This window comes from Morone saxatilis, unplaced genomic scaffold (genome assembly GCF_004916995.1).
Source record: "Morone saxatilis isolate NCDOM2014 unplaced genomic scaffold, NCSU_SB_2.0 Contig8, whole genome shotgun sequence".
Lineage (NCBI taxonomy): Eukaryota > Metazoa > Chordata > Actinopteri > Moronidae > Morone > Morone saxatilis.
The window spans coordinates 18,019,584-18,042,794 of NW_023340257.1; the positions used below are offsets into that span (position 1 = coordinate 18,019,584).

The following is a 23,211-nucleotide window of genomic DNA, read 5'->3' on the forward strand; positions in this document are numbered from 1 at the left end:
TGAGCACAGGAAGCAGAGCTTCAGTGACAGGAGAAGCAGAAAGCTCAGCTCTGAATTGTTGGCTCTCACCTAGAGATGAATCAGATTAATAGGGAAAGATGTGGCAATTTCAACAATTCAGTATTTTTTTCTAAGAGAAATGTGAAAAAATTTCAAATGCAACAAACTCCCTGTTATGTCACTTTGGGTTCTTACCATAGGTGTTTTCCGGTAGTAAAGAAACACCACAAACACAGCTGTTGTCACTGCGGCACCAGACACAGCTGCTGTAGTCAGAGTAATGCCCAAAGTTTCATTGAAGGAAAGGAAGTCCAGCTGACGTGGTACACAAGCTGTTTTTTCAACATTGGACCAGAAATCAGAAGGACAACGCTCACAGTGAAGGGAACCTGAGAGAGGAGAAAATGAGAGAGAGAGAAGGAAAATAAAACACAAAGAGGAAAATTAAGATTACAAATTTTACATTACAAACATATCTGTCATGTTTTGTAGTGGTTTTCTCACCAGTTTTATTGCTAATCTCCCCATCAGCACATGGGATACAGTCAAAGCAGCAGAGAGGTTCTCTTTTCCTGTTTGCTTTTCGGGTACCTGGGGGGCAGCTCTCACTGCACACTGAAACAGGCACCTTAACAAAAGTCAGTTAATATTCTCCATTACGTAATCTTGTGAATTGACAAAGACATTCATTTAAACTGCATTGTTTTCAGGAGCCTTGAAACAACTTGTTGATCTACCTGATTGGATCCTGTGCTCCACTGAATAGCTGACTCATTAAGATGGAGGTTGAACCCTTCTACACGACCTATCAAAACAAGTTTGAGTGGCCCCTCAGGGGTCTTTTGCCAGTTGACAAGGTCGTACTTTGCTGGAATGTCGGCTCCTTGGAAATAAAACATTTCCCCTTGTGGTGTGGTGACGTTCACTTTGTTCAAGTGATGCAACAGCTGAAAACATTAAATGTTGAAAAAGTGTGTATGTGTAAAATGTAAATTCAGTTTAAGGACTAATATTTGTGTGGATAAGATGTTTACCTCTATGGGTTGGATGTGTTTTGGAGAGAAGCATGTGGAACTGTTGTTTCCAGGAGGGCTGTCTGTGTCGGGGCAGGACAGAAGGCTGTGAAGTGCATGGCCTGCAGCATAAACAGCAAGATAGACATTATATGCCACCCTTAGCTGAGAGGTGTCAGTGAAAGGATGCTGCACTCCCTCCAGGGACTCTGTTCCACTGCAGGGTGGTAGAGTAGCTTTCTGGAGATAAAGCGTCTCTACCCGCCTGGCTGGAGTAGAAGTATTGGGCAGATTCTTTCGTGGTGAAGAGAAATATGAAGAGAGAGGTGTTGCATTTGATTGTTTATCTTCAGGACTGCATCCAAACTCTTTTTTCCAGAGGTCCCGTAAGAATTCATCATCAGGACGATTAATTGGGTGCAAACGCCTGAGATAATTTTCAAATCCAGGTATTGTTGAACTTCGAATGGCCACACCAAGAACACCATTTGCCACTTCAGAGATGGTAAGATCTTGGAGAAGATCATCACTGGTGCTCCAAGCCTCACTGGCCAGAAACTGTCTGTCAGTCACCTATGACAAGAAAAACAGCATTTGTTCTCACAAAATATATGTTTTTGTTAAAAGATGAACCCTTTAGTTTACACAAATTTCCATTTCAGTTGCTCACATTTATCTTGGTCAGTTCCAAAAATACTTTCTTTACATCAGTGTACCAGCAAAAGATCAGAATCACCCTCGTAGTCGAAGCTTGAATTGTTAGTGCTGCTCGTCTGGCATCACTCACAATATTTTCCCTTTGGAGAGTCTCTACAAATTCCAGACACACCCCTTTTCCCTGAATTTCTTCCTGAAATACCTGAAATATGGATGGAAAAACAAATATCGGTATGTTTATATATGTCTTATTTGTACTACAGTTGAAGGAGATACATGAGAGACTGTCCCATTCAATTTACAGTATAATAACAAAAACATATACCTGTATTGCCAATTGACCATAATCATTGTTTTCTACCACTGCTCCCATCCAAGTCCAGTGGAAACGTATGGCCAGTTGTGCCATGGCCCGGGCTTGGTAAATATCACTGGGGATTGTTCTGAAGAAGTTAGGAAACTTTGTCCTGTCACTAAGACAGGGGCAACTAGCCAAATAACTGATCTGAAGGACAATCACAGAATAAGTATTTTTTGACATTAATTTTACAGCAATAACACCATTTTATTTTTAATCAAAATGTTTTAACAATCATATCAGCCTCTTCATATAGACTGCACAAAAAAAGGTGAATCTGGGGTAATGAAACTCACAAATGGCACAGAGAGAGGCCCCAGGATCCTGGAGAGCATTATGCCTGTTGTAGATGAAGCAGCAGCAATGAGCAACGGAACAGGTTGACCGCCTGCTGAAAGCATTAGACATATAATTACATAACATCAATCTTTTTTATAACACAATCATATCAGTTGTTATTTTCATTGACATAGCAAATATTAACTGCATACTAAATTATATCAAGTCATACCTGCTGTCTCTCCAGGTTGTTCAAAGGCTGCAGAATGAGGTATAGAGGCTGCTATGTTACAGCTGTGTGTGTCTCCTCCGACCATTGACATTGCACCTTGCAGAGCCCAGGGGTATCGGGAACAGCTATCAAGTATATGGTAGCCCAGCTTCACTCCTGGTAGCAGGGTGCTGTTACGATTGATTTCCTCCACCGCAAACACCATAGCATATGTATATTTCAACGGCTCTAAATCTAAACTGAGACCACATTAAGACAGGAACTGTGAATGAAATACACTACAATATCAGCTGAAAGATAACAATAGTTATCATGGACATAAATATAGAAAAAGCAAGTACCCCAAAATATGTATACATGCCAATATAAATCTTTTAATAACTACACTATAATCAAAATGTTTTTATCTCATGTATAACTTTGCTTTTTTTCTTAAAAATTAACCTATTATAAAACATTATGAGTTCTATAAACACTGCATAACATGCACATGACAAAATATATTGAAAAATACAGAAAATGTGCTGTCTTCATATGAACAACATAACAATCACCAGAAATTCAACAACAAAAATGCATGCTGTAATTAAGTTTTACCCTGTGCAAGGTTCGTAATGTGGCAGCTCTATGAAGCCCTGCTCTACAGCTGATGGTATGTAATACAGATTAAACAGTCCGCCGATAATCACGTCTCCATCCTGGGAGAGGCTCTTGTTCCTTGGTACACCCCACCTGGAGCACAGTATCGCCTGAACCACTTCTAGCCCCACTACACTGAGAAGCAGGAGTGAGAGGGCTGAGGAGGGCCACTGAGTGAGGAGCCAGAGGAACCAAGACATGGATGTTCTGGACATGTAACACATAAAAATAATTGTTATCTAAATGTCTGCACAAAACATAGGAGCAATTAATTCAGTCTGTGTAAAACACAATTCACATCAAACCCGACAAAAGAGGTACCTCGTGTTCAACAGTCCATGTTACCAAAGACAAATCCCATTAAATTCAACATGTCCAAATGAAACATCATAGCTTGGTGTCAGTTACCTGCAAAAAGAAAAGATGTTATTAGCAGAAACATGTTGCACTCAATTAAAAATCTCCTATCACAAGACAATTTTCAACCCTTGACTAAAGCATATTGTGCCCCTACTCTGCATGAGCCAAGTGTTGTTATGAGTATTTATAATAGGTGTAAAGCGTTTTCAGTAAAACTGATGACACAAGCAGCACACAACCAAAAAATAGTCCTCTCTAGAGTGATGGTGGAAAAACAATCAAATAAAGTGATTAGTGTGTATGAGTCAGCAGAAGGTAAAAAGCCTTCAGGCAGCATAACTTCAGAATAAATGCACTTGAGGATGTACAGATAACATGCAACCTCACTCTCAGGATTATTTTCAAGATATCTTATTATTAGTTTCTTCTGGACAATTATGAAATCAGCTATTTTATGTTGCACCACTAATTTGCCATGGACAGTTATGTTCATCAGCTCGTCTGAACTTTTAGCTGAGGTGTCACATCAGGAATCTTAGAAATATATATATATATAACTGCTCTTCAAAGTTATAATTTTTGTCATACTGCAACAGAATAATGCATCCACAAACACTTGAAAGGAAACTGCTATCCTTATTTTTATCAAATATCATATAAAAAAGTGAAATTATATTTCAGTTGTATTTCACCTGGGCCATGATAGGGAGCTATAGCCACCAACAGCAACCCCTTTTCTGTGAATAACTAATCTATAAATTGTAATGTTATTTCCTTTAAAATGTTATGTTTTCTGAGAAACTGGGAGTTTTATTCAGTTGATGAACCATTTTTAATCAAAACACAGAAAAAAAGAACAACCAAATACATGAATACAAAATACATTAATAACATTTTAGTTAGCAGCATTTAATCTAAATTTGTAATTTTCTTTAATGGTCGATAAATAATGTTACATTAGCATTTAATGATGTCTAAGAACAGCGAAAATATTGTTGTATATTCAGTTAGCAATGAAAGCTATAACTATGTGTGGCTGCAAGACATTTGTTTACTTCATAAAGCTAAGCACAAGAATTAACATTATTTAGAGGATTTTACATAACACATGCACATGAGCATATGCATTATACAGGGCCAGGGCAAGCTGGGGGGCCACCAGACAAATATGATGAAGAGTCATGTGCTCACGTTCAAGCCAGAAAATCTATCTGGCCATCAGGTGTTTCTTAGTGTTTTTATCAGGCCTCAAGAGAATGATGAAACATTTGGGGGCAAAAATGCAGAGCAGTAACCCATAGCTGGAGGCCAGAATTGCAAAAATTTCCACAGCGACAACATACTTCCCAGGAGAGCTAACGTAAGCAGGGACAAAGGCCACCCAGACAGCACAGAATATCAGCATGCTGAAGGTGATCAGTTTGGCCTCATTGAAGTTGTCAGGGAGTTTCCGAGCAAGAAAAGCCAAAAGGAGGCAGGAGCAGGCCAGCAGGCCAATGTAGCCCAGAACCAGAGAGAAGCCCACCACGAGGCCAGGCACATTCCAGTGTGACCTTTGACCCTCTGTAACCCAGGATCAGGTTGAGGAGCTGGGGGACTTTGAGGGGACCAACCATATTGGCCACAGATGATAACCTGAATGAAAAGCCTAAACAGATTTTCAGTGATATGTTTTCATACACAGTGTGTTTTATCATATATATAATAAAATGTTCTCATAATTAAATCAATAAAACAATAACAACACCTGTATACAGGTAAAGAGGCAGACACTTCCTCTCTGTTGGCCTGGACCAAACCACTTCAACAAGGTTTCTGCACCAGGTCGAGCTGAGCGGAAAACAGCAAGAACCACGAGGGTTTTCACCAGAAGGCAGGAAACACAAAGTACAAAGCTGATCCCAAAAGCTGCCTGCTGGAATCGACAAGACCAGACCGATGGACGACCAATGAAGACCAGTGAGCACAGGAAGCAGAACTTCAGCGACAGAAGAAGTAGGAAGCTCAGCTCTGAATTGTTGGCTCTCACCTACAGGTGAATCGGATTAACAGACAAAGATGTGGCAATTTCAACAATGCAATACTTTTCGAGAGAGAAATGTGAAAGAATTTAAAATGCCTGCAACAAACTCCCTGTTATGTCACTTTGGGTTCTTACCATAGGTGTTTTCCGGTAGTAAAGAAACACCACAAACACAGCTGTTGTCACTGCGGCACCAGACACAGCTGCTGTAGTCAGAGTAATGCCCAAAGTTTCATTGAAGGAAAGGAAGTCCAGCTGACGTGGTACGCAGGCTGTTTGTTCAACATTAGACCAGAACTCAGAAGGACAACGCTCGCAGTGAAGGGAACCTGGAAGAGGAGAAAAATGAGGAAGAGAGGAAAGGAAAATAAAACACAAAGAGGAAAATTAAGATTACAAATTTTACATTACAAACATTTCTGTCATGTTATGTAGTGATTTTCTCACCAGTTTTATTGCTAATCTCCCCATCAGCACATGGTATACAGTCAAAGCAGCAGAGAGGTTCTCCTTTCCTGTTTGCTTTGCGTGTACCTGGGGGGCAACTCTCACTGCACACTGAAACAGGCACCTAAGCAAAAAGCCAGTTAATATTCTCAATTTTGTAATAAGACATTCATTTAAACTGCATTTTTTTCAGTAGCCTTGAGACAACTTCTTGATCTGTCTACCTGATTGGATCCTGTGCTCCACTGAATAGCTGACTCATTAAAATGCAGGTTGAACCCATCTACATGACCAATCAAAACAAGTTTGAGTGACCCCTCAGGGGTCTTTTGCCAGTTGACAAGGTCGTACTTTGCTGGAATGTCGGCCCCTTGGAAATAAAACATTTCCCCTTGTGGTGTGGTGACGTTTACTTTGTTCAAGTGCTGCAACAGCTGAAAGAAGAAACTGTGTATGAAAAATACATATATTCAGTTGAAGAACTAATTCTTTGGATAGGATGACACAGTGATATTCTCATTTACCTCTCTGGATTTGATGTGTTTTGGAGAGGTGCATGTGGAACTGTTGTTTCCAGAAGGGCTGTCTCTATCGGGGCAGGACAGAAGGCTGTGAAGTGCATGGGCTGCAGCATAAACAGCAAGATAGACATTATATGCCACCCTTAGCTGAGAGGTGTCAGTGAAAGGATGCTGCACTCCCTCCAGGGACTCTGTTCCACTGCAGGGTGGTAGAGTAGCTTTCTGGAGATAAAGTTTCTCTACCCGGCTGGCTGGAGTAGAAGTATTTGAGAGATAGTCATTTTTTTGTGGTGAAGAAAAATATAAAGAGAGAGGTGTTGCATTTGATTGTTTAGCTTCAGGACTGCATCCAAACTCATTTTTCCAGAGGTCATGTAAGAATGCATCATCGGGACGATTAATTGGGTGCAAACGCCTGAGATAATTTTCAAATCCAGGTATTGTTGAACTACGAATGGCCACACCAAGAACACCATTTGCCACTTCAGAGATGGCAATGTCTTGGAGAAGGTCATCACTGGTACTCCAAGCCTCACTGGCCAGAAACTGTCTGTCAGTCACCTACAGTGAGAGGATACTGAAATAAATCATGATAAGAACATTTTTTATCTTGCATGTCTTTGTTAAATGATGAACCCCTTAGTGTAGACATATTTTTATTCCAGTTGCTCACATTTATCTTGGTCAGTTCCAGAAATACTTTCTTTACATCTGTATACCAGCAGAAAATCAGAATCACTCTTGCAGTCGAAGCTTTAATTGTGAGTGCTGCTCGCCTGGCATCACTCACAATAGTTTCTCTGTGGACAGTTTCTATGAATTCCAAACACACCCCTTTCCCCTTAGTCTCTTCCTGAAATACCTGAAATATGGAAGTAAAAACAAGAAACATTTTCATACATACCTGTATCTTATTTGTAATATACACAAAGGACATACAAATGAGACTTTTTCAGGCATTTTATAAATTAAAAAAAATATACACCTGTAATGCCAATTGACCATAATCATTGTTTACTACCACTGCTCCCATCCAATTCCAGTGAAAGCGTATGGCCAGTTGTGCCATGGCCCGTGCTTGGTAAATATCACTGGGGATTGTTCTGAAGAAATTAGGAAACCTTGTCCTGTCACTAAGACAGGGGCAACTAGCCAAATAACTGATCTGAAGGAAAGACATACAGTTTTGATTGAAATGTTTTAAAATCATATCAGCCTTTTGCTGTTGACTGTACACAAAAGGTGAATCAGAGGTTTATTTTCTGGGGTAATGAAACTCACAATTGGCACAGAGAGAGGCCCCAGGGTCCTAGACAGTATTATGCCTGTTGTAGATGAATCAGCAGCAATGAGCAATGGAACAGGTCGACCACCTGCTGAAAGCATTAGACATATACTTACATAACAACAATCTTTTTTATAATACAATCACAATAGTTGTTGTACATAGCACATGTTAACTGCATACTAAATTATATCAAGTCATACCTGCTGTCTCTCCAGGTTGTTCATAAGCTGCAGAATGAGGTATAGAGGCTGTTACATTGCAGCTGTGTGTGTCTCCTCCGACCATTGACATTGCACCTTGCAGAGCCCAGGGGTATCGGGAACAGCTATCAACTATATGGTAGCCCACTTCACTCCTGGTAGCAGGTGCTGTTACGATTGATTTCCTCACCGCAAACACCATAGCATATATATATTTCAACGGCTCTAAATCTAAACTGAGACCATGGGAAAAAAGGAATAGTGAGTAAAATAAACTACAAAATCAATTAGTAAAAGAAACTTAATCATGGACATTCATTCATTCATAACCGTTAATATAAAAACTAAAAATATCCAAAAATATGTATGGCAAAATACACAATAATCATAGCTTCATATTCCTTCCTTCCAGCTCAGATTAGAATTAATCTTGCCTGTATGTTAACAAAAACATATGAACATGACAATAAGTCATCATATGAACAACATAAAAACTACAAGACATTCAACAGCAACACATGTTCTGATTAAGTTTTACCCAGTGCAATGTTTATAATGTGGCGGCTCGGTGAAGCCCTGCTCTACAGCTGAAGGTATATAATACAGATTAAACAGTCCTCCAATAATCACATCTCCATCCTGGGAGAGCTTCTTTTCGCTCGGTGCACCCCACCGGGAGCACAGTATCGCCTGAACCACCTCCAGCCCCAACTGTCGGCCCACTACACTGAGAAGCAGCAGGGAGAGGACTGTGGAGAACCGCCGAGTAAGGAGCCAGAGGAACCAAGACATGGATGCAGCTGTTCTGGACATTCAACACATATAAACAATTGTAATCTGAATATCAGAATATGCACAAAAAATGCAATTAATGCATTAAAACACAATTCACATCCAACCTGACCAAAGAGTGCACTGAGTTCAGAAAAAAACAAATACCTTGTAGACAATGTTAAACAGTTCCTGTTATCAAAGACAAATCCCATTAAATTCAAAATGTCATCATAGCTTCATGTCACTTGCAAAAAGAACGGACAGAAACATGTTTCCCCTTGGTTAAAAATCCCCTATCACAAGACAATTTTCAACTCTGAAAATGGTATCTTGACTAAAACATACCCCCCTTCCCACTCTGCATATGTGAAGTGTTGATGTGAGTCTTTATAATAGGTGTAAAGTGTTTGGCAAGGAAGAAAACTGATGACACAAGCAGAACACAACAAAAAATATTCCTCTCTAGAGTGATGGTGGAAAAACAATCAAATTCTAGCTAGTTAGCAGTGATGTGTGTGTATGTTATGTTTCCTATAGATACAATACTGCATGATGTCATTCGAATTGAGGTAAATTAGGTAAATTTCATGTTTTGAAAGATAAGCAAGTGAAATGTTTTGGCTGTTTAACTCTTAATCAGCTGAAAAGTTGAAACTAAACTGTTTGTGTCCTTTTCTCTTAGATATGCAAGAAATATTTAACTGTGATTGATCCATAAAACTTATCAAAGTGTAGGTGAGTCTAGGTTGAAACCAGTATGGGGAATTGTATGCCCGGAGCAACAGGTGTGCCATTTGTCAGGTCTATTAAACAGTAATTTCATGAGCAATTACATCCCATTATGTTCAAGGTGGCATATGGGGAAAGATGAGGCTGTTTATGACTTACAATAAATATATTTTAAGCTTGAGCTGCAATCTTGATTAATTTTCTGCTACTATATATCATCTTGAATATAACAGGAAATAAACATGGAATTTCTTGAAATCAGATATTTCAATATTTTATTGCATTGGTAGGAAAATGCTCACAGTCCTCTGATGAGCAACAATACAAAGAAAAAAGGATGGTGTAACACTGAAACAATAAAAAAAAAACTGCTTTGCCACCCTTCTTTCCTCAGCCTGGCCCTGTGTAGTTGTCACTCTGTTTTTTCATTCCATTAAGTTATACAAAATAAAATCACCATAACCAACAAGTGATTATTTTTGCAGGCTGTATCAAAGTAATTATAAAAATAAAAACCTTTAAACTCCAAATCTTTAAAATTTGTAATCACATTTTCAAATTCTACAAATCATAGACAGCAACAAGTCAAAGCATGGAAGTCTTGTACTGCACCTAACACAAACAAGCCTATGTCCTCTGTTGTATCCAATGCAACTATTTCTCTGTGCAATTGTTGTTGGGCGATGCAACATCTATTGTATAAATTGGTGCATAGTCATGCTTGACATGTTCACAGGTAACATGCACAAACAGTTAGAATTGGAACTAAAACCCATCTCAGATTAAAAACAATGACAGGAATATTTACACACAATACAAATAAAGAAATACTACTGAAAAGAGAAGGAAGACTTACATTTGATCTTTGAAAAGATGATTACCATCCATTAAAAGTAGCTGTTTGATTATACTACACATTCAAATGATACAAAGAAAGACATTCCCTCTCTGCTTACAACCCAATTCTTTTTTTTTTGCTTCATAGTCAATGTACAAAGTTTGGACGGTACATCACAGGGACAAAGATAACAAATATCTGTACAATCAGTCGAGGAAGCCATTTTGAGGGAATCAAAGTTCCCACAAACATTTACACATCAAGCAGAATATAGACAATACACTGCCAGACTAAAAAGACCATTCACATAGTGGACATTTCATACAGGAAATTCATGCTGTCAGATCCAACCATGGATTATATGTGGTGTTTCACTTACATTGTACAGACTATACTGTATCTTTAGTCCAGAATAAGATTTATTTAACTGTTATAAGAGAAACGTACTGGTCTGTGAACATGGGAACAAACAATAGCAAGTATTTATCTCCTTCATCATCAAGAATCACTGCTTGATTGTTCATCTCATTTTACAGTCTAAGCAGAAAGTAGACCTCAGGCTCTGACGCAGAGTGGTTGGAGTCAGCAGGTGGAAGAGAGTCATCAGTATAATATCGATCTCCATAATGATCCCCATTTCCATAATGTAATGATGTACAAGCTCCTTCAGGAAGTCCCCTGTCCTCCAGCTGGCCAAGGTAACCTGCTATGTAAGAACCAGTTGAGTGTCTGTTAGCTGGTGGATTCTGTGAGGCTGGTTTATTCCTCAATACTACCCCCCCAAGGCTGGCGGTACTGTTGATCACCACACCTGCCCGAGGCTTCAGAGCCTCTTGCTGTCTTTCGCGGGCACGGCTGTTGATGTGACGCACTCGGCTTTGACTGCGAGAGGATAGGCGGCGTGTCAGGAGTGGAGGGGAATCATCTACATCCCTGGGCACAACTGGAGCTATACTTGTTGCCTGTGGCTGTGATATTGGGGATTTTTCTTCCTGGCGCAACTGAGGAGGTTGGGGCCTATCTCTGTCACTGTCATCCCCCTCCAGACTGACCAGCCTACGAAGCTGTTCTGTGAGTGGATCACAAGACTGTGATTGGAAAGTTACTCCCCCCATGGTGCCCATCCTCTTTTGCTTCCTCATATGGGGAGTGATGAAACTGCGACTAATAATGTGGTATTTGCTCTGGAAGTTGCATGATATGTCTTCAGAAGTCAAGTCTCCCAGGGACTTGGACTTGCATGGGCTCGGAGCTGTCGAGTCTATGGTATCTGGCTGGGATTTTATTGATAAAGGGCCTAAATTTGAGTGCAGTGAAACTCTGGATTCAGGCTCTGGCTGGTGCCTTGTATTATTAAGGGAAACCTTTTGGTTCCATGACTGTTTTGGAGAGTATGATTGTGTTTCCCTTTGGCAGTATGGCTGGGTGTTTTGAGGGACCAAAGACTCTGATGGGGAGATGATGCAGTCATAGTCCAGGTGGCTGTATACTGCATCACAGTCTGAAGAAGGGGAATATAGATTTCTGTCTTTGCAGATGTTTATAGACGCAGAAGATTGGCCAGGGAGGCTTTCAGATGAGGAGAAACCATTGTGAAAGGACCTTACTTGCTCCCTCTCTATTTGTTTATACCCTAACCTATCTTGATGAGACCTATTTAGGATCTGGCTGCCACTATAGCTCCTCTGTTGTGTGCAGGAACTACTGAAGTCTCTGTTGTTGCTAAAGGCCTCAGAATTGCTCAGAGGAACGGGGTAGCTGTTCTGACGCAGTGGACTCGGGTTGGAAGGTCTAGAGTTGGCGGTTATGTGAAACGGAGAAGGCTGGGAGTTGTTCAGATGTTGGTGGTGACTGGGCAGCTGATAGGAAGGTTGATTCATTGGGGAGGGACACTGTGAAAATGCTACATGAGATGCATGGGACGGGTACTGTTGTTGAGGATCACGGTATGATGAAGGCTGTTTTTGTTGGTAGTAGTTCGGTGTGGACTCATGGTTTTGATAAATAGCATGCCGTTTGGTTGGACTTATGAGCCCCTCCCATTGACTGTCATGTCTCAGCGAGGTCAGGGATATCTCCAGTGGATCTTCATCCACATTTATCTCCACTTCTGCAAAAGCATTACCAGCTGAGTCCTGGAGAAACTGAAAACAGTCATTGTTTACAGAGGAACCCATGTACCTTTTAGAAGTACCCCATTCTATCTCTTGTAGTGGTGCTGGGGGATCGTGCACTTCCTCGTATACACTCTCCTCAGCCTCCTCAATTTTTTCACTCTCGCCCCTCTTTCTTATATCATCCCAGCCCGCATTGTGCCCTTTCCCTAAACCCTGAACTGTCTTTGCTGGAGAAGACCCAAAGCCGTTTGATGGTGTGCTCCCCATAGTGTCTGCCTGAATATGGACAGTCTGTTTCTTCAGGTTGTACACTGACACAGGCAATAGCACCTCCTCATCCAAAATGGTGTAGACCTCCTCAAGCTCAGCAGTTTCCGGGCTGGAGAGGAGGGCTGAAGCAGCTGTCTGTGAGATGATTTCATGTTTTACATGATTTGTTTTTTGAGCTACTTTTTGGGGACTTAATAGGTGTTTCTTGTTAGCAGATGCAGTGTTGGTCTTGAGAGGAGAGCTTAACTCTTGCAGAGGAGTGGTAGGCCTGAAGTTTGAGTGGCGGAAGGGGGTATGATTATGAGATAAAGTTGTGAGATCGTTTTGGTCAACAGTGCTTTCAAATTGACCAATCAAAGCAGAAATAGAGCCACATGTGTCTTGCTCATTGTAGGACACAGCATCAATGAGTCTGGAGATGGTGCTGTCATGCAAAGAGGTGGGACTCTTCAGATCACAGTCCATCCTGACAGGGGAAAGAGGGGCTATAGAGGAGGGGGCAGAGGAGGATGACGAGGAGATGGAAGGTGCAACTGTGAATGTTGTACTATTTGATGATGTTTCTGGTTTATTTGATCTCATCTGGCTGTTCGAGGAAGGTGAGACGAAACAGTTTTTCTCTATTACTGTGGAGCTGTTTTTTGACTTGTTGACTCCATTGTCTTCTGACTGGTAATTGGCATAATCTTCTTCCTTTCTTTCTTCTCCTCCACCAATAACCAGATAAGAAGCCTCCTTTGATTGGTCAAATTTGTTGTTTCTGTTAACGTATGTCTTAGAAGGGGAAGAGATGTTTGGTTCAATAGAGAATGATGATTCGATGAAAGGGTCCAAAGAGGAAGACCTGAGCCTGTTGAAGGGGCAAGCTCCTGTGGACACAGATAATTGAACAAAAAGATTAAGACAGGCTTATCAATTGCATTTGAGGTACAACATCAAGCCAACCAACAATTAAATGACAACAATTAACAGTCCAGCCAATACCAGGCAATAGCAATACACAGACAAATGGATCACCAAGTACAACTGTGAAGGGGTAGCTGGAAAATGAGGCTGTGAAGGTTAAAAAAGGAAGAATCCATGTTTGCGTACATCAGATTAGGAAGGAGATGGTCAAATGGGATTGGTTTGGTCAAATGGGATCAAATGACACAGCAATATATTTCTCAGACCACTTTGGAACAAAATACACTGGGTGGACGCAATACTGGTATGTTTTTGAACGATGCAACCTTCAGACAATAGGTATTTTAGATTACCTGCAGGAATATCCTAGTCAGTTCTCTACTATAAGAAGCACAACAAATGAAGATGGGACAGAAAAAGCATGTTAAGGCATCATGGAGAGTAGTCTGTTTTCTGTCAGTTTACATGGTTACTGTACATGAATTTTAGATTGTTGTAGCAGGTTAAGTAAAGCAAAGAAGAGAAATTAGAAAAAGTAACATTTTACATTAATCAATGTACAAAGCAAGTCGATGCAAATTGCTGCATTAAGACGTGCAATCTACATGTATATTATAACAAAAAGTAGCACTTTTGTCTTACAGTTTTTAAAAGATTACTTGAAAAAACAAACAAATCGTGACTCTGATATAAATGCCACAGATTGCTATGACTTGGTTTGTGTATTATATAATTAAATGAAAATCGATGTAATTTGTGTGTATATAGCATAATTCCAAAATATATTTAATGCTTTTACCGTGATGAAATGAAAAATACCCACCAATGCCAGTGTCTGCACCCTTGTCATGTTGTTCCTTGTCTTGGGAGCAGAGGGATAGCTGCCCTTGCAGAAGCCTGTCTAAGGGCATGGAGATAGGTCTGTGGGTGAGGGGGGCACGGGGCTGGAGACGCTTCTCCACCCCTCCTTCCTTTCCTGACATGCCCTCGCCTCCTGCTCCTGCACCTGTGCCATTCTTTGGGTCTGATATCGAAGCCACTGACTCTGATAGCGCCATCTTGGTCTTCTTCCGTCCCTTTGCCGGGGCACTGGCTGTGCGTCGCAGGAGGTGATCACTGATGGAACGTTTCCGAAGGCCACCGGAGCTTGTATCAACACAAGACTTGGAAGAGCGGTTAAACAAACCCCGGATGCCTCGCAGCTGATGACCCTGAGAGTAGGAGGAACAAGACCAGAAGAAAATACAAAGGGAAAAAAGATATCAACAAAGAGAAGAGGAAATGTGCTTCACAAATTATCAGCCAAGGTGCAGTGACATAGACTGAACACAACATTTTCACACAAGTTTAAGTGTATCATTTTCATGATAACATTTAAACCATATGCCATGTATGTATGTACTGAACTTAGTTTGCAGCAAATGTAACAATTGCATGCTTTTTTTATGCGTTGCCTATAGATGGCACCCTTACTCCTTAATTTATCACAACAAACAATATGCAGGAAGCTGTTGTGGGTTATGCATGCACTCTTACATTGTATAATTCCATCTTTGTTGAAAATGAGACATCAACAATTGAATAAAAATGACCTTATGAGCAAACAGCATGACTCAGTTGTTTAATGTCACACACAAACAAGTCATTAAAGATACGGCTTAACACAAACTGCACTTTTGCATCATGCATTACTGTGTCATGCAGCACCACGCAGAGCCTAGGGCATCAGGATACCTTGTTAGATCCTAGAAAGTGCATTATGGTAAAGCTGGGGTTCAGGACTAGAGGGCTCCACTAGAAAGACAAAGGATTGAAGGAGCATAGCTTAAATGGTTTGAAGTGTTGAGAGAAACAATTATTTTTAACCTCCAAAATATAATCTCATTTGACAAAAGAGGCTCAAAGGGGGAATGTAACAACAAACACCAGGACTGTATAGCACTTACCTTCCCATAGACATCATGCACTGACACATGCACAAAGATGGAAGCCTCTGTCAGCCCCTCCAAGTAAACGTGTCTATAACCTGTTGTTAGAGAAGAAAGCATGTGAGTGAGAAAGTGAGTCAAAGAAACATAACAGCTGTCACCAGACTGGTAGTTGTGTAGTAGTTCCCTGAGGAGAGGGCATCAAGGGTTCAGGGACAACTCTGATGGATGTGGACAACAAAAATAACCTGCCAAGCCACAGGTCCTTTACTTTACAAATCAAACAAATCATGGTTCACTAGACACAGGATAATGTGCCCCACAGCCACAGCACTGCCAAAGCCATAAGGGAAATTATGTGTTTAAGTGTGAGTAAATTTGTCTGTCTAGCTGTGTTAAATGGCAGAACTATCATGATTTTAACTTGCAATGACAAACTGTGTACCCTGATAAATTCATGTCAACAACAAAACAACAAGAAAAGTTATTTTTCTCAGATTAAAATACTGAAGAATTATGCACAGACCAGGCATTAGGCTGCTGAAGGCAACAGTCCGTTGACCGATAAAATCCCGTCCAATTGGGTCATGGTCCCAGACAAGGAAACGCACCAGAACCACTTCAGCCATGTGAAGTGTAAAAGACAGAGTCTCCTCCCATACTGGATTAAAACCTGAGGAAAATACACACATATATGCTCATTATAATTAGGATCTGGTGCATCAGTATCTCAGTAAAGCCTATATATACAAGACATGATTGTCTTGTATATATAGTCTACCTGTATATTGTCTTGTTGATTGTAGTGATGTGTCAAATTATGTATTTTATGGATTAATGCCCTGCACACTAATCTTACAATGCTGTTGATCTCCCAGGGCTCCATAACCTATCCCACAGAGGGCTTTTCCCCTCCCCCTGCTGGGCACCCTCATCTGTGGAGACATGTTAGGGGTGATACCAGCACACCCCTTTGTTTTGCTTCCTTTGTGCTTCTAATTAATTAATCTGACTTTTGATCCTGGCAGTGCACCACAGCGCAAAGTGCAGCATCTGTGGCTATGGCATCGTTTCATCTCTGCTCTGTTATTTTTAGGAATTATGTCAATAATTATTATCATTGAGATGACATCAGTTTATATTTGTTTTTCTTTGTGTTCCATACATACATAATGTTCTATAGTATGTATAGACTAATACACATACTTGTCCATAGTAGGAAAAGTGTTTACTAATTGGTTCAGTTCTATTCATAGACAGCTAAATTTATTAACGTAATGCAGTACATACAGTAATAGGTACTGAGTGTAAAGATGCAAAAATTGAAGAAATCTGATCTCTACTATAGTCCTATTTGTCTACAGCCCAAGATGTGACTTGAAATTCTGATTACCCTACTAACAGGAACTAATTAGTCATCTATTGGAAGTAAAAAGGGGGTCGCTACAATCAGATAGAATTCAAAGTAATTCGTAATTCATCCATAAATGATAATGATTTTTTAAAATATATATATATATATATATATGTTCTTCTTTTTTTGAAAAAAACAATTTATAAACAGTAACATATCATCGACTTGATACAACAACTACAACATCATCATTCATTTTGGGTCGTTTTTGTGGTCATCCGACAAATGTAACTCCAATATTGTGGACTTTTTTAGGTCTCTACCAACTGCTGAGGGAAATATCTGACTCTTAGACTGTTAAATGCTCCACTGTGTTCACCAGCCAGTTGCTAACAGTGCCTGTCTATCTTGTGCTGAGCAGGTCATGTGCCATGGATTTTTAAATGAATTGGGTTTTTTTTAACCTCCATCTAAGTCAATTAAAAAACAATTCTCAATTACAATGACTACCTGGCCAAGTGGCAGCAACAGTTTTTAGAGCTTTTTCACTGAAAACTGCTGCAGCCAGAAATGACGATATAAGGATGGTGAGAGTGAATCAAAACAGCAGAGTTCTGTGATGGACAGCTAAACAATGAGCTTAAACTCTACTACAAAGCTCTGTAAAGTTGAGGGGAGCTGGCGCTTTAGGTGACAATTTTCTGTAGGTTCATTACTACGAGTGACATTGTCACATAGTTTTCACAATGTAATTTGATACTTGTTAATTTAATAATATCGATTAGAGACGCTTCAAGCTATTTTCTGTTGTGCAAGATTACATGTTTAAAATGTTTCAGGGGTTCAGTGAGTGTACAGTATAGTGATATTTAAATTCTCTTATCTGTGTGTGTCTAACCGTTGTCATCAACAACGCGTGTCTGTTCCTTGCAGCAATCAACTGGCAGACCGATGATCTCCACTTCGACGAAGGGATCAATAATCTGATGAAGGAGAAAAGGGGATAAAATTAATTATATTTTCATGCATAACGCTGAATGTATTTCTGCTGAAAGCAAGCGAAAAATCTCTGAGTAGTCGAGTATAATACTGCATGCGTGTATGTGTGTGTGTGACAGAGAGAGAGAAAAAGACAGATGGAGAATCTGGTGTCTTTTTTTGGTGTGTTTGTACCTCTCCGCGGTCCCCCAGCATGGAGTCTGGTGGTTTGGGCAACTGCTGTCCACTAATGATCTTGAGAATGAGTTGCTTCTTGGGGTAAGCTGGAAGCGGGTCATCACTGAATGGGTTGAAGGAGCCTGGAGGGAATGAAAGACAGCAGAGCAAAAACTTTGATTTATGTCATCACTCATCCTTCTGTTTGTTGCAGTGTCCATATATTTATATGCAAAATAAATATGCAAGGGTGAAAATAACCGATATACACCCATTTCTGTAACTGATTAGATAATGTTGACACATGTTGGCTACAGCTACATTCCCAGTACGCTCTCAATAAGCATTACATCATAAAGAGCAGCAGTGCAAACTACATGTGCAGAAGACTATGAACAACATCTATGCCTCTGCTTTGTTATGTAGCTAAATCCTCAGTTGTATAACAGTACTGTAGAATAAAGGGGATGACATCATCTTTATAACCTCATACACAACATAAAAAACAATTTAAAAAATCTAGTTGAGATCCCAACATTTCCAAAACAGAACAAAAATGTCACATTGAATTACAAGAAAATGTATGATGCAGTTAGTTATCTTTCTGGTAATTGTGTACTAATAAAAGTCTTGTGTCTTCTTATATTTGAATATTTACCTGAAAATATCATATAGGTTCAATGGAGCAAGCAGATACAATATATACTGTACATGTAATACTGCGAAATTTAAATGGAAGTTTTTTATATATAATCTATATACACCTATCTTTAACTACATAACAATATCACATGTTACATTCTGTATTCATCCAGTACTTTTTATTTCAGTACTTTTTCATTTCAAATGTAACATTATCCACTATCTTAATTGAACTTTTACTTTTGAAGTTCTCATACCCATCTATGTATTTCTGTGAACAGATCATCCAATATGGTCCCATTACTTCACATACCTGTGTTGTCTCTAAGCCTATGACTTTTTATTTCATACATCTAATCACAACAAATAAAGAGTGATTTCCACATCAGTTTTTGTTTATGTGAACAAACACTGATTTGCATGCATGTATTTGTGCTTGTTTGTGTGCATGCAGTCTGTTTGTTGCAGTACCTTTACACATGGGAAGGGGCTTGAGGACATAGCCAATACCTCCATTCACCATGAACTTGGCTCTGTTGAGCTGCATCATCCTGCCCTCTGTCTGGTAATTAAGAGCAACTGAAAGAGAAAGAAATCCACTTACGATAAATTAATGCTCCAGATATTGGTGTAAAATCCATGAGGATGAAAAAATCATATGAAGATCATGTCACTCTAGTAGCCATTGTTTTTTACATTTGTCATTTGTCTTTTTAACTGATTCTATTTTTGTATACCTGGAATGGTAATTTCTTAGAAGGCAATACTGCTCTCTGAATTTAACACACACACAAAAAGTAATAATAATAATTGGCAGGCACAGGCAGGGAATCCTTGAATCTTGGATTTCCTGATGCTGTTCATTTCTGCCCAGATAAAAATATTCAGTTCCAACTGTTTTTCATTATCGTATTGTCTTTTTATTTATTTATGTATTTCTGACTAATCCTCACAAATTCCTGATCCAATTGTGGCCCCACAAATAAACTTGCTGGCACTAAGTTACACACAACCTGCTAATACATACGACACACACACATATCCTGTACAACTGAGTTAGTGTTCACACACGATGTCATATGCAAATTAAGTGTGTGGTGTACAGGCCGCAGATGAAATCAGTTAGTGTGTATGCATGCACGTGGTATGCAGGGTCAATTAATGTGTAATGACAGGTATGTGGCTGAAGGGAAGATGCCTGTTGTTTTCAAGAACAGACAACCTACAAACAGGTCAAAAGCTTAGAGCGACAGACGGTTGTCTTACCCAACTGACAGCCCACGTTCCAGTAAAACTGGGGGTTGAAATTGGACGAGTCGATGCGATAGGCTGAGGGATAAATCCGTGACAGCTGCCTCTGGTTAAAAGCCAGGAACTGTTCGGCTCTGTGATTTACCAGAGATTGGGCTCTGGTCTCGCTGAATGACAGAACGTCACCTGGAGTACCTGAAGAGAAACATGGGTCGGTCAGACATGGGAAAATGTCTCCAAGGTAAACATCGCAACGTGTCTATATATGTGTGTGTGTTTGTGTTTGTGAAGGTGTCAGAGCGTTGGTGTTTCACCTTCATTCAAACACTCCTGTGAGGCAACAGAGTTGGTGAACACCACCAGGTTTGACAGATCTCTACTCAGTTTCATCGTCTTCCTCTTCCTTCCGCCCCTAAAACAATTGCCGGATGACAGAAAACAATTGCAAGAGAGGAGAGTGAATGAGATTGTGCAAAGATATATGAGACAGGTAATGCAAGACGAACGTGAAGCACGACATGCACACATTCATATATTCGTTTAAGCATTTATGGTGGCAAAACCATAGCAGGCAAGAGAGGATTGTGCATCAGTGAGGCAGCTTGCAAACCACAGGAAAGAGCATCAAAGGCAAAAAGCTTAATAGGGACCAGAGCGCATGCAGTGCAGCAAGACTCACACACACTACTTTCGCACACATACAATTACACACACTCAGTCTTGCGAAAAGACAGTCAGTCACATAGCCACTCAGACACATGCTTGCAGGAATCTGTGCTGTGACAGTTCCCAAGGACATGCGTATATGAAAATGCAGGCAGCAACAGAGACTGGGAGAACAAAGAGAGACAAAGGCCTTATACACATAAAGTGACTGAGTGAAGAGACAAAGCTGAATTTCCATACTTCTTGCCCAGTGCTCACTCACAAAGAAAGAGGAAAAATGACACAGAGGTGGACAAAAGAATGTGTTGTGGTAAAGAATTGGGATATATTCATGCTTCAGACAGAAACAGACGCAATAAGATTGTTTCCTTTCATTAGGGAATCAGATCAGATTTTTAATAATAGTGTGCATGGGAAGAAGCACACTGATTCTTAAACAATGAATTCTGATTTGGATCTCTTTCATGGGCGGTTCCAAATTTAGTGAATATCTCATTTGTGGCAATGGAACTTGTATCTCAACACTGATTAGAAAGTCCATGTGACATTTACTGTATGTAAGTCCAATGCAACATTTTTCTCATGAAATCCAAAGATGGAGAACTGCAGCATTGGAATACTTTGGAAGTTATCAAAATATAACTCTGTATATATATATAGCCAGTATATCACATCTATTAACTAAGCTTATTAGCTACTTTTTAGATTAAGATTTTATATACAAAACATATGATATGTTTATAAAATGGGGTACACTGCTATAGATTTACCTACACGTATTTAAAGTCATGAGTGTATTGAAATGAGCAAAGGTTCGTCTAGTACTTTATGAATGAAACTTTTAATTTTTAAGGGAAATATTGAGTTATTTCTTCTTTTAAACTTTATATGGTGTTGCTTTAATGCAAATATAATAATCTAATATCTAATATAAAAATATAATACTTACAGTGGCAGTCTGCTGAATGTGTACTTTTTGATATTTTCCATTGAGTTGCTAGTATCACTATACTTTCAGTCCAATGCATGAGTATTTTTATACTGTGGTGTTGCTAACTTTACTAAATAAATGATCCTACTTCTTTAACCACTGGTCTCATGGCTTTATGGCAAAGCAAAATAATAAAACTGTTTTATAAAATCTAATAAAAAAAGCAGACACTGCTGAATTTTACAGTATACAATAAACACTGCTATGAGCCATTGGAGCTATGCGACAACACTATATGTGATGCCTCTAGTCTTGGCCTCAATTTCATTCATCCTGTGTGTTCTGTCTTTGGTCTTTTGCACACGTGAAAGTAAGGTTCAGTAAAGGGACTTGCTACATTACAAATATAATGTGAAAACTCCAGAATAGTGAAAAACCTGATCTCAGCAGGAAGTCATAATTGAGCAGCGAGGCTTAAAGAATAAACACCGCCTCCTGCATTTACTGTGAGATCGTAAATGTAACATCATAAATGATACATAAAAGGAGAGGGGAATCAAATTCTGGCTTCCCATCCTTTGCTGTCACTGGTAGCTCAGGGCTTGAAATACATCATTCTTTCCCCTCATACAAACATAAATTATTGCTGAAGAAGCTTTAGTGGTTTTGCATGGCTCTACTGCTGCCCTGGATTGTTCAATGCTCCGAGCACTCAGCAGCTATCAAACATCTCACTTGTCAAGGATTGTCAGTGTTGTGGTGAAAAGGGTCAAAGGTCACCTGTTGAATTGTCCTCCGGCCTCCCCCCTGGACCTCTCCTGACCATCGTCCTCCTTGTCCACGCTTTGGCATGACAGCCTGGATTTGGAGTGCCTCTGGAAAATGGACACACAAAGAAATATATAAACACACACGTTACACTGCAATGAAGGTTTACTTACTGGTTGAAAAGCAGAAAAGTAGTGCCTATATCCTTGTCTTCAGCTGACAAATGTGTTAAAATAGACATTGTACATGATACCACCTACACACAGACTCACAATATAAGAGTTCTTTAGTGGGAAAGGATTTTTAATAATGTGTCTTGAGCAAACTGTATGTGTTTTTGTGTGATTCATAGAGTGTTGTTGTTGTAGTAGCAGTTTGATTGTGTGTTTGTGCATGTTAGTGGGTGTTTTAGGTGTAGCGTATGTAATTATAGCGAGCGTGTTTTTGGTGAAGTGTGCGTTTTTTCTGAGAGGAGCAGCATCTCTATTAGGGCTTAAGTGAAGTTGAGAAGAGGATGAGGGTCGCAGTAATTACAGGGTTTAGGCTGCTTGCCAACAGATTACATGCACCCATGCATGCGCGCATATATACACACACACGTGGGAGGATGCATAATATGCAATGAGGGAGGCATAAAAGAATGAAGAGGAGATGTGAGTGGGTAAACAGAGGAGGGAATAGAGGAAGGTGGAAAAAGAACCAGAGGAAGAAGATGATAGTGGGAAATAACCAGATTGAGAATTGAGGGAATGTAGACAAAATGTAAGAACCGCAGACACACCACACTGAAACTTATATTATACTGTAAAATAAATGGCCTACACCACCAGCAGCTGTCTGACAAACAAACACAAAGGCTACTTTA

General features: G+C 39.8%; 3 protein-coding genes across 4 annotated transcripts in view; all 3 read right to left on the reverse strand.

Moving 5' to 3' along the window:
* Positions 1-3,378, reverse strand: part of LOC118342070 (extracellular calcium-sensing receptor-like) — a 5,614-nt gene extending 2,236 nt beyond the window's left edge. The window contains exons 1-11 of the mRNA XM_035680500.1: positions 3,137-3,378; positions 2,636-2,778; positions 2,325-2,419; positions 1,996-2,175; positions 1,684-1,872; positions 1,370-1,586; positions 1,035-1,249; positions 738-947; positions 505-628; positions 196-389; positions 6-69 (exon numbers count right to left, since the gene is read on the reverse strand). Coding sequence (XP_035536393.1) covers positions 6-69; positions 196-389; positions 505-628; positions 738-947; positions 1,035-1,249; positions 1,370-1,586; positions 1,684-1,872; positions 1,996-2,175; positions 2,325-2,419; positions 2,636-2,778; positions 3,137-3,378 — 1,873 coding nt within the window. The remainder of the gene's footprint in view (positions 1-5; positions 70-195; positions 390-504; positions 629-737; positions 948-1,034; positions 1,250-1,369; positions 1,587-1,683; positions 1,873-1,995; positions 2,176-2,324; positions 2,420-2,635; positions 2,779-3,136) is intronic.
* Positions 3,379-4,745: 1,367 nt separating this feature from the next.
* LOC118342071 (extracellular calcium-sensing receptor-like) lies at positions 4,746-8,809 on the reverse strand. The gene is given in 14 exon segments (XM_035680501.1): positions 4,746-5,073; positions 5,075-5,097; positions 5,099-5,173; positions 5,286-5,567; positions 5,697-5,890; positions 6,009-6,132; positions 6,233-6,442; positions 6,533-6,780; positions 6,874-7,090; positions 7,203-7,391; positions 7,515-7,694; positions 7,811-7,902; positions 8,078-8,253; positions 8,556-8,809. Coding segments are annotated over 14 exon segments (2,592 nt in total).
* A 978-nt stretch (positions 8,810-9,787) lies between these two features.
* plch1 (phospholipase C, eta 1) overlaps positions 9,788-23,211 on the reverse strand; it is a 58,581-nt gene continuing 45,157 nt past the window's right edge. The window contains exons 14-24 of one of the 2 annotated variants that reach the window (XM_035680376.1): positions 22,359-22,453; positions 20,296-20,393; positions 19,997-20,176; positions 19,202-19,309; positions 18,107-18,231; positions 17,832-17,916; positions 16,106-16,252; positions 15,598-15,677; positions 15,386-15,445; positions 14,475-14,862; positions 9,788-13,614 (exon numbers count right to left, since the gene is read on the reverse strand). In XM_035680376.1, the coding sequence (XP_035536269.1) occupies positions 10,889-13,614; positions 14,475-14,862; positions 15,386-15,445; positions 15,598-15,677; positions 16,106-16,252; positions 17,832-17,916; positions 18,107-18,231; positions 19,202-19,309; positions 19,997-20,176; positions 20,296-20,393; positions 22,359-22,453 (4,092 nt within the window). In that variant the 3' untranslated portion in view covers positions 9,788-10,888. The remainder of the gene's footprint in view (positions 13,615-14,474; positions 14,863-15,385; positions 15,446-15,597; positions 15,678-16,105; positions 16,253-17,831; positions 17,917-18,106; positions 18,232-19,201; positions 19,310-19,996; positions 20,177-20,295; positions 20,394-22,358; positions 22,454-23,211) is intronic. The other variant, XM_035680377.1, reaches the window with a different exon arrangement.